The 12151-nt window shown below is 35.3% G+C and overlaps 2 protein-coding genes across 2 annotated transcripts; one reads left to right on the top strand and one right to left on the bottom strand.

Moving 5' to 3' along the window:
- The first annotated feature begins 5705 nt into the window (after positions 1–5705).
- LOC126973903 (thioredoxin domain-containing protein 15) lies at positions 5706–7029 on the top strand. The gene is made up of 2 exons (XM_050821271.1): positions 5706–5862; positions 6037–7029. The coding sequence occupies exons 1-2, from the start codon at positions 5808–5810 to the stop codon at positions 6864–6866; spliced, it is 885 nt and encodes a 294-aa protein (XP_050677228.1). The 5' UTR covers positions 5706–5807; the 3' UTR covers positions 6867–7029.
- LOC126973895 (glyoxylate reductase/hydroxypyruvate reductase) lies at positions 6930–9882 on the bottom strand. The gene is made up of 3 exons (XM_050821261.1): positions 9283–9882; positions 8230–8491; positions 6930–7669 (listed from the first exon to the last, which is right to left on the bottom strand). Exons 1-3 carry the CDS (start codon positions 9435–9437, stop codon positions 7034–7036), a joined length of 1053 nt encoding a protein of 350 aa, XP_050677218.1. The 5' UTR covers positions 9438–9882; the 3' UTR covers positions 6930–7033.
- Positions 9883–12151: the final 2269 nt, after the last annotated feature.

Raw genomic sequence — 12151 nt, 5'->3', positions numbered from 1 at the left:
GTTAAATTGAAGTTTGATGGGTTTTTTTAGGGAGTAGGTATCAGCTAAAAAATGATTTTACGAAAACCCTCCTAAGGGGGTGAAATTGGGTTTGAAATGTTGGATGAAACTCTTATGAAGTTCGGCCGTAGTGGTATTTTTTGTATCCTCCTCGCGTCGGTTTCCTCAGTGCTGAGGGTCGTGATCATCTCGACAGAGTACTTTTTTGCGTATTATTTGCCGCCATCTGCCCCTGTCGGAAGCAGAGTGTAAAGCGTCGTGGACAGTGGTTTCAATGGCAGTGCGAATCTGATCGGTCCATCGCATGGGGCTCCTTCCTCTTGGTCTTCTTCCCTTCTTCTTCTTATTTTTTGTATAAGTACCTATATAATTAAAATACCTTTGACACCTACGCCTATCGATTATAAAATAATTGAATAAAAAAATTTATATACTTTAAAAGTCATTTAGAAGAGGGATTGTTTGATGGAGGCAAGACGGCTCATTCTGCTTTCAAATTACCTTTGAACGGCACAAGTGCTTCGAGAAGCCAAAATTATTGTATAAGTGTACTATGGTCTATAAAAAAGGCATTGAAAGAGCTTCAATGTCTTTCTAGGACTTTCTAGGACTCTCCAAGATTAGGGAACAGTTCTATGGCCTAAAGTTAATATTTTGTCCTAAAAAGCAAGTATGGGTGTCTATCTTCAACATGATTAAAGGGCGGAGGAGTTCTCCAATTTGTTACTTCTCCAGAACATTGGTGATGGAATCACCATGGTCTGGAGAAGAGATGTCACATTAAGGGGATAACATTCTCAGTCTTGGTCATGTTGTGAGAGATTTGACTAGCTTAACGGACAGAATCTACCCCAATATTGTTTAAAAAGAAGAAATGTTGTTTACAGGGAAGTTTTAAAAAAATAGGACTGTCATTTCTGTTTTTCCATACCATCGGATTACAAATTGCAATTTAAACATAACATCAACTTCTGGTCAAGAAATCATGCTTCTCGAAAATCTTATTATAATAATAAAGCCAGAATCAAACTTTGAAAACAGCCGGTGTACATCTCAGAAATTGTTTATTTTATGACCAGTTGTACCTACGTGGAGGCTTATAACAATATGTAAATTGAAATATTGTTTACGGGGAAGTTTAGAAAAAATAGACCTGTCAGATCTTTATTCAAATCAAAAATGTAAATTGCGACATCCTTAGGGATGAACTATGAAGTGCGGTTTTTACTAGGGGTAGGACTTTTCTGGATAAGTAGGATTGCCCTTGGAGGAAATCAGAAATTACGCTTGGACGAAGTCGCGGGTAAGTACTGCTAGTAATAATATAATTAAAAAAATAAAACGTTTTCAACGTGTTAAAAAACTATGTTTAAAAAAGCCGACTTCAAAAACTACTTTTCTACATGCTATTATTTATATGTGCTACCTATTGATAGGGTTTAAGTCGGTGCCATTCGACCTTGTGCCCGTTGAAATCACCCAAGACTACGATTTCAGCGGAGGGGATATGTGCAAGCACGTTGTCAATTGCCACATGAACGCAGCCCATGAGATGATCCGTTTCTCCGTTAGTACTATGGAACCTGTAGACACACGCATAGATGCGGACGCGGTCCTCAAAATCTATACGGAGCCAGAGAGTGGACAGGTTCCTACCCTTAAAATTGCCGAGACGGCGACAGCAGATATCCTCCCTAACGTACACACACATCCCGCCATGAGGCAGTAAATTATACTCAATTTTGTTAAATATGACGTATCACTAGGTCGAGATATCTGCGTCTCCGTAAGGAAACAAAGTGGTGGTGGACTATTTATATTATTTAATAAGCATAATGCACTGGAATAAATTGTAAAGTCTAGACATTCCTAATACAGCTTTAGATTATTTTTTAACAACATTAAAAATGATACACTTGTGTACCACGTAAAAATATTTTCTGGATAAAAACAGATAAAGATATGGTATGGTATACTGCCACTTTGATAAGAAGTTTTAAACGTAAGTACATACTCCATAAGATATATAAAAAAAGTAAATTACCCTGTGATTAGGTATTATTAATAGTATAATTATTGATTATGCTTAAGTGTAGAGCTCTAGTTAAGAAAGATACAGCGATTACACGTGACCTCTATCAGAACCGGGTTCAAAATCACCTTGAAAAGGACCTATAAGCATTTTGATGTTACGTACGGTCACAAATATGTAACACGAGCCGTTATTAATATATATAGTACGAATTACTAAAAAATGGGCAGGTTCTCTCAAATCACGAAATGGCAAATAAATTTGCTCTGTTTTTTTTAGTCGGTATATAGTGAGAATTCGCCCGAGCTGAACGAAACTCATTTGAGTGTAAACTACGAAAAACATTCTAATTGACAATTCAAATCTAAAGGTAAGACGCGCGCTAGAATATCTACAACTAACAGCCGTTTTCAATAACCTTTCTAACCTTAGTTTAACTTACTAGAGGTAGACAAATCTATCCTTTTAAGCTTACTTACATTTCAATATCCTATCGACATAAAGCATTAAACTATAGGTATTGAACATATAACATAACTATGGATAGATAAGATCTTGTCATTAAACGGTGACAGCAATGTATCCGTAACTAGAGATACGTTATTGAAAACGGCCGTAAATCGCTCCGTAGGCCCGTTTGGTACACCAACGTATATTTTTAAAGATTGTCGCTCACTTTTCCTGTTTTACATATTCAAGATGTGTATTTCAACTGCAACCTTTCCCAACCAGTCGAAGCTCACAAGGGTTGTCCCCCGTACCTAAGAGTCCAGGTGGTTCAGGACCCAGTAAATATAGGCCTGTTGCAGTTCTGAGCACTCCAGCAAAAATATTTGAGACTGTTATACATCACAGTCTATTTACACAAGTAGCATCTAAGCTATCCGATGCATAACATGGGTTCCGTCCAGGAAGAGGCACAGTGGGAAATTTGTCCCATTAAATGACACAGATAGTACCAGCAGTGAAACAGGATATTGGTGGATGCAGCATATTTTGACTTTCAAAAAGCCTTCAATACGGTTTATAACGATGTTCTACTCAAGAAAATGTCACACTTTGAGTGTACAACACACACATTATTGTTCATCGCACGCTACTTAAGTGACCGGCGACAGTATATTGACTGTGGCGGGTTCCATTGTAAAGTATAGTATACCTACTATTATACCATAGTAGATCAGGTGTAAGTCAGGGCAGCAATTATGGACTCCTCCAATTTATTATAATGAATAATGATTTGCCAGGAATTGTCCGTGAATCGACATGTGTGTTATTTGCTGTAAAATATTACATTTTCGCTGCAAATAAAAGAGGGATTGGATCATATCACAGACGTATAAAAGCGAAGCAGACCTAACACAAATTCACAAACACATGGATGTGAATAATTTAATATCTACATTTCTTTTACTCCAAATAAAAGGGCAATAGTGTTATCTCTTTCTTTTTGCTATAGCAACATTAACACACTCATAGAGAAAATTGGAATGAAGCAGTCGCCATATTGTTTAGCAGCAAATAAGCGACATATGGCGTCTTATCATATGTAAACAAGTCACAACTCCTTGTGCTTTCTTTTGCGTTTATTTTTTGCTAATAGTGATTTATTGTGCTAACTGCTACTGTAATAATAAATATATACTGAAAGAGGATGGTGAAGTGCAGTGCGGCAACGCAACATATAAGAAAACGGTTGAAATTACTTTTCATAGGTCAGTTATTCATGCGTTTTATTTATTTTCATATTATCACAGTGATATTCATAGATGATAAGACTACGTATAACTATTTACTATGATTTATTTATGGAGTGGTCGTGAAATGAGATTGTGGAGTTTTTATTTTGATAAACATTATTCATTTGACGTTTTACGTACTTGCCTTTTAGGGGCCGCATCACAGGGCCGCATTCAGATATTTTCATTACTTTTTAATAATGCATTCAGTTATTTTATTTTGGGATGTATGCTAACCATAATCGTTGCACAGGTTTCCCAAGGATGAAAGTATGAAACTTGCATGGTTGACCAATATGAAGAGACATGACTGACTTCCCTTTTATACGTCTGTGGATCATATCAAATTACAAGATGACATAAAGCTGAATAGTATACTGTAAACATTTGTACTGTACCATCCTGTAATGAAACCTATTTAATGCAAATAAAGTTTACTTATCTTATTAATAGAATATTAAAAATGGAGTTAGGATTATATTTTAATATATTTATTATAAATGCTCGGTGACATGCGTCTCCACAGCATTACACATACAAGAATACAGTCAAAGATCTTCGTGTTCGTTTCAATGCAGATGGTAACTTTCGTGAACACATCGTTGATATTTGTAAGAAATCTTATAGAAACCTTGGATTTGTCATGAGACAAGAAAATTTTTTAAGAATATCAACGTTATATGAGTTCTACTCGTTAGTAGTTCTTTGGTAGGAAGTATGGAGATATGGGCTCCACATGAAGCCAAATACAAGCCCATGTTGGAACGAATACAAAATAAATTTGTTGAGTATATGTAAAACTCAACAAGGTTTGTCCAGGATATTCACTTCTATACCCTACACAGTTTGTTCTTGACATGGTTGGGTATGAAAAAGTGGAAACTAGGAGAGACGTATTTTTGATTTCATATCTATGGAAAATTTTGCGTGGTATCCAGCCCCACTGGAGCGAATAGGTCTGTGGGTACCGGATGGACTGCAAGGTGAAGACGACAGCAGCTGCTCGTAACTTCACACTCAAGAACCAATCTTATGCGAGAAACGCGATTTACAGTCGCATTGAGAAATTTAAACGCACTTTCTTAATGGATTGACTTCTTTGATGCTCACTGGATGAGTTCAAAAATATGGCAGAAGGTGTATATTCCATTAATATTAATTAACTAGTAAAGTAGGTACATCTTGTTCATAGTAATTCTACTCGAAAGAACAGGCCTTTTGAATGACTTCTTTTAAATGCTGGCGTGACGACTGATACGGCCTGCTGATTTTAGGCAGGATAAATAATTGTGGTGAAATTTCTTTTCCGGTACTACTTAATGAACTTCAGCTAGTTTTTCTCAAAGCCCATAATATATAGGATTTCAAAGTTATTTATGCAGTTGGTGTATCTAGAAAAGTGGTGCATAATATTTTAGTTTTTCCTTGACTTAACTTAAAAACACACAACATTTTTATTTTAAATGCAGGCCTCTAATTTTATCCACAACGTAGTTATAGGAGGTCGAAATTGGCCTGAACAGCTTCGAGAAAAGGATGCTATTCCGTGCCTCTTGTTCTTGCTAGACTTCACGTGGGCACGCCATGCCCCCAGAAACACCAAACTGTAGGAGTACCTCGTTATCTCGAGTACTCAAATTTTTGTTTTCATCACTATTGTCTCCCACTATTGCATCAAATTACAGACGGGTAATATATATTATATTGTAAGTAACAATAATAAATTATATTATTATTGTTACTTACAATAAATAGTATGTTGGCAAATATACTTTAGTTTCTACTTATATCTCAGATTTTTTTAAGACTAGAAATTTACCTTTGACTCTAATTTTTATCCCCCCAGGCGTGACCAAGAAAGTTGTTGTTGCATAGACAGAAAACCATTGTCACCTGTTTGACGTTTGAAGTGTACATACAATCTTGACTTGTATTGACATTTCGAGGTTCTTCAAACTTGAAACTTCATTTAAAATACAAAAAACAACAATGCGTCTATGCTTGTAATATTTTTATTAATTTTTAAGAAATAGAAAATGATATATCACGGCCGGTTTCAATTAAATCTACTTCTGACTCTTCTTATCTGTGGTAAGTTATTTAAAATCTCGTAAATTTAAATCATTTAATAAAAATCCAATTGGTATTAAATATTCAAGTCATCATTCCTGTACGATTACCATAAAGTGTATTGTAATATATTTTAAAATATTTCAACTAGCCAAAGCTGTTACCACAATGATATATGACTTGTTTCTATTGCAGGATTTCATATAGGTTTACAATATGATATGGATGAGGAAGTTGCCATTGATGTTCCAAGAGATGAGGACATGGAAATGGAAACAGTAGATGACTCGGAATCACTATTGTCCAATGTGATGTCTGACATGAACAGGACTCTTTCTAACTTATACTTTCATGTGACATCATCAAATGTAACAGTTGATAACAGTACTCAGAGCCTCAATGAAACAAAAAAACTAGTAAAGTGCAAGGAAATTGTGTACGAAAGTGCAGATATTGAGCCAGTAGTGGAACTAATAAATGGAAGTGCATTAGGAAAGCTCTTACAAGTGAAGCCAGATATTTCAGGTCGAGATATAGAAGCAGAATGTGTTTTAGTTCTGTTTTATACTACAGTATGTCCATTCAGTGCTCATGCTGCCCCACACTTCAATGCAATTGCTAGATCATATCCTAATATTAAGATGGTAGCTTTAGATGCCATGAGAAATCATGGTATAAATACACAGTATGGAATTGTCGGTGTGCCGACATTGAAAATGTTCCACAATGGAAGACCAGTAGGAAAGTTCAATGGAACAGAGTACAGTATACATTTGTTTAGTAAATTTGTAAATGCTATTACGGGTCAAAACCCACAAGGCGTACTAGTGATGTCTAAAGATTTTCATGGGCCTGTCCCAAGTGTTGTAGAGCAACAGACAGATTACTTTCTGATATTGTCATGGATGTTTATTGCGGTTTGTTCAATTTATTACTTCATGGAGTCAAAATGGTGGACAATGATTGTGGAAATGGTGCAAAATAATTGGAGGGAATCTGTAGCTCAGCATGAACATAATGATTAGTTATTTGTGTAATTATGTTTTTATTTATGAATAATTGTACATATTTTAAAGACTATAAAGAGGTTTGTATCAGTAAAATTATATTTATTTAAAGATATAATTTTAATAAATTACATACATAAAATGCAACATTCAATAAAATATCAAAATATTTTTGCTTAAAGTAATTATTTCAATTCCGCTGGCATTTCTGTACCATTTAGAACAGCAAGTATATTTTTAGCACAAAGTTCACTCATTGTGTTACGGGCATCAATAGCAGCACTACCAATGTGCGGTAGAATAACACAGTTCTTCATCTTAAACAGTGGACTGTGCAATGGAAGAGGTTCAGGAGTAGTCACATCTAAACCAGCGGCTCTAATAGTATTGTTTTGTAAGGCCTCAATCAAAGCATCCTGGTCAACTAAATCTCCTCTACTGGTATTAACAAATATAGCTGTCTTTTTCATTTTATTAAATGCATCTTTATTGAAAATCTCTTTTGTTTCGGGTGTCAAAGCAGCACAGCAAATAACAAAATCACTTTGCACTAATAATTCTTCAAAACTGACTTTGATAGCCCCAATTTCTTTGGCTTCTGGTCTTTCACTGCGATTGAAGTAAAGAATCTTAGAAGTTTTAAATGATTTAACACGTCTGGCTACTGCTTGACCGATCCTTCCAAATCCAGCAATGCCAACAGTGGCACCTGCAAGGCCTGGTCCTGTCATCCAGGTTGGAGCCCATGACTTCCATCCACCTGTTTGTGCTTCATGCATGGCTTCCGGGAGACGGCGTGATGTAGCCAACAAGAGTGCTAACTGAAAAGAAATAATTATGGTTAACTCTCATCATTGTAACACATTCACTGCTAACCTAAGAAAGTATACTATTTCATGTGACATGAGTGAAATTACCAACACAAATATGCAAGGAAGGATTTCTACTACTAGAAACAAAGAACTATTCTAAAAATAATACAATTATGAAGTATACAAAATAAACTACTACTAAAACCATGTCTTTTTTATGATAATAAGGGGTGAGACATGCAGGATATTTAGCTGATGGTGATTGATATGTCCTGCCCATTACAAAAAGGATTTAAGGACCTCAGGATTCTTGAAAAACCCAAAAATTCTGAGTGGCACTACTACTGCACCTGCATCCTGTGCAAAGGTGCCTCCCACTGGTAAATGTATGTATGAACAAATTTATTTATTTTGTAGGAAACCCACATATTCCTTAAGGTAAATTTACACATTAAACTAATATTTATGTGTACCTACTGGCCAAATTAATCACTCATACTCATGGATAGATAGAAAAATATTTTCCAATAACTGATAAAAACTCTAATCTATAATACTAACAAACTTACAGTTAATTCAGCAGTTGCATCTGTTAGTACATTAGGAGTGTAGCCAATGCGGATTCCTCTCTTCTTGCATTCTGGCACATCTATGTGATCATACCCAACTGAGATTGTTGTTACAACTTTCAAGTTAGATCCGGCGGTATCCAAAAGTTCCTTGTCTATCTTCTCATTAAGAGAACAGTATATGCCATCAACCCCAGATACAGAGCTTAGTAAATCTTTTCTAGAAATTGGTAATGGAGTCTCACATATTGTAACATCACACCTGGAAAACAAATTATATTAGTAATATCTTAAAAAAATAACAGGATATTGCATGGATATCTAGTAATTTTTTTTCTAATAAATATTTCTTTTTGTAAAATAAAGGAAACATTCCCTGCCCTCCCCCTTATGTATTAACATTAAGATTTCTTCATAAGGCAATAATTTTGGACAATGAGGGAGATTATCTTGAGGATGAGCGATCTCTTTTGAATGGGTGGTAGTTTTTGATGTTCAATAAGTTATTTTAAATCCTATTTTGAATAAAAATATTTGAATTTGATGCCTCTGCAGATTGGATGACCAATGCTTCCACTGCTAAGCCTTAATTTAATATATCTTAGTATGTTCTTTTGACTCTTTAAATTAGTTATTTTAATCCCAGAAGTGAGGGAAATCCATAAAACAAGTGACATTTTCAGTGCAATCAGCAAATTTTGGTATTGGTATGCATAGGTCAAGTGCTAATAATTTAACAAATTAACACCACTGTTTATAATCAGAAAAGTTGTAGCTAGAGTAATAATTTGACAGAAGAATTAAAAAATAGTTTGGATGTATGCAGTGCAGCAAAATACTTGAAAAGCAATTAATTCAATGCTATTTTCTCAATAATGTGATAGATGATAGATAGTTGTACCTATACAAGAGCCGGAAACCAAATTCATATTGTAATTTGTTATAGAATATTAATGACAATAATAATAAACTATGCCAGTGCAACATAACAGTTTCAAAATTAAGCAAATACTAATAGATATCTGTCCATATCAACATATTTTAAGCACTTACTGTTTTTTCAATAATTCCACACCCACTTCAGGCATATCAGATCGAGTTATAAATACTCGGAATTTACTGGCTTCACTCATATTTCGAACAAAATTAATTGCAGTAATTTTTCGAACTAAACTACTAGTTAAGCTGATCTTCCTTATATAATTCATCTATTTTCTTCCGCGTGTCAGTGAAGGTCAAACACTACTTTTCATTGTCCAATGTCAAACTAATGGTTGTACTAACTACATATTCTTTGCTATGGTAAATATTTAGGCGGGGTGTCCTGGACTTGAGCACTTTTAACGTTTTCAGATTTGAAGAGCGACGGTTTGGCAAAATATATAGCCAGATGTAATGATAACACTGTTCCCAGTATTACCTTTGCCTTCGTCGACCCTAAGAATGACACTTTCGTCATCGTTTGAAGCTATTATATAACATTTTTTGTTATCACATTCACAAAAACATATTATCCTTGACCTTTAGAGAATTAGATGATTTTTAAGACACATCACACAGACACAGACTTGAGAGTTGAGACTACAAGATACTAATAGTTAATACTACCAGCCTAGCGAAACTAAGAAAAAAGCGAATACATGAAACGTCATCATTTATAGATTGACAGATGATCGCTTTAATCTTGTAAAAAACTAATCCACTATGTTATATGCAACTGTTCGCTTTCAAACTTAACCGGATTATATTTCATCGCATGAAAATAATATTTCAAACTTATGTCAAATCACTGCACGTTTCATACTAAACTAAATTTCAGTTTTTGCCTAGGCAGGCCCGCCTCATAATGCGTAGTATTTATCCTCCTTGGATACTACTACCAGATAGATACTACTATCAGACGGGAATCCAATAACAACCAATAGTCACTAAAACACTAATCTATAGTCAATACTGCCACGTTATTTAAGTCCTTAGAGTTTTATATTTATTAATTTTCTTTATTTGTGCTTATACGCAAAGGACAATAAGTCAGATGACAAATAAAAAAGAGCGGGAATTCAGAAAGAAACGTTTCAACGAAGCCTATTGGCCTCGTTCTATTGAACTGATCCAATAAAGTCCACATACGTATAGCAAATTTATGACTTTTATGGTTTTCTCACAGATGTTTTATATTCCTACGGCTTTGGCAGCCAGGGACACTTCACCCAACCATGGTATTACATTGATAACTTTAAACCAATCAAAAAGAAAGCCATGATCAATAGCTTTGTCCCGTTCTATCTCAGTTTTAGTTGTTTATCGCTTGTCCTTTCTATTTGTAGTGGAGTCACTGACGCTACTTCTGTAGTGTTAATATTCTAAGTAACAAACTTATCTAAAAGTAAAAATGAAGGGCAATAGGTATTGAATATATATTATTACGATTATACGCAATCAGCCTTCACGCCAACACTTTTTCTGAGCCTCACTCAATTGGCACTTCGTGTGACGATAGAATTAACACAATACCCTACGATGTATTAGCACAATGTTGTCTTTGAGCAGTAATAAGCCTTCATTTTTTCACAGGCGTTTTAATTTTTCTTCATGACTACTATTATGTGCAACAAATATTTTGAGATCCCTTTTTTTACGTTCATCGTTTGTAGGTACTCAACAACAAGCCGAGGCTCAATAACAGAAAGTGACTTATTCAAATAGAAAATAATATAAGCATTCCGACATCAATGTTGAGTTTTGATGAATGACCGAGCCTAAAGATTTATATTATAATAGTTACTACTACTATTATTTATATAATATTACAGTTAGTACAGATAGATAAACTTATTTAAAGATTGTTCGTTTCCTTTTCATTGTCCATTAGTAGATTCTACTTATGCTACTATCGCGTTATGAGGACAAGTCGTCATGTTGTTTATTTGATGGAATCATTGTCTAAACAATTTGTTATTTTTAAAGTGATATCCAAGTTCGCGAAAGAGGTCACTCGGCGAATCCAACTTGGTTGGGCAGCGTTCGGGAAGCTCCGTAAAATGTCGTCCCAAATAACACAGCCAGTTATGACTTACGGTACGCAAACATGGTTGCTAACTATGGGCATGATAAGAAAGCTCAGAGGGCAATGGAGAGGGCTATGCTCGGAGTATCAGGTAATGAGGAGATCTGTAGGAGAACTAAAGTCACTGACATAGCCCAAATGATTACGAAACTGAAGTGACAGTGGGCACATAGCTCATCGGACAGATGGTCGTTTGGGCAGTAAAGTCCTCGATGGACTCCTTCTCCTCCTCGACCACGTACCGAAAGACGCAGTGTTGGTAGGCCCCCCACAAGATGGACCTATGGATATCACTATAAAAATAACATATCATTTATTACTTTCAAAGAGCGACATCTCAAGTCACGGACTGAGAGGGTTCTCAACTGTAAAGAAGATCCTGAATATGGAGCCACAACCTGAAAGTTGAACATGACATCCCAAGACTTAAAAACCATGTGGCATTCGAACGTTTGGCTCAATTGGTAAAAGCGCTCGAACGGATCCCGAGAGTCATCATAAATTTTGGTTACAATCACTGTCGTATCGATTAGCATACACCGCGACAGGAAATTGGCTTCATAATATTATAGCTGTTCGCCCGAGAAAGCACTTGTTTTGATAAAATTTATATAACTATTAGCGGACCCGACAGATGTTATTCTGTTATAAAAAAAAAACTCTTGCGGATGGAATTTCGTGAAATCCTTTCCTAGCTGACGTCTACTTGGCGAAAGAAATATTTCTACCAAGTCTCTTCGCCTTATGGTTCCATAGATATCGTGATGAGTCAATATATAGGTGGCAATCTTTTGTATGTAATACTAGCTGACCCGACAGACGTTGTGCTGTACAAAAAAAATATTGTTTTTTTTA

Source organism: Leptidea sinapis, chromosome 30 (assembly GCF_905404315.1).
Source record: "Leptidea sinapis chromosome 30, ilLepSina1.1, whole genome shotgun sequence".
In the NCBI taxonomy this organism is placed as follows: Eukaryota; Metazoa; Arthropoda; class Insecta; order Lepidoptera; family Pieridae; genus Leptidea; species Leptidea sinapis.
The sequence above is the reverse complement of the archived record's forward strand: the minus strand, read 5'-3'. Positions and strand labels throughout refer to the sequence as shown.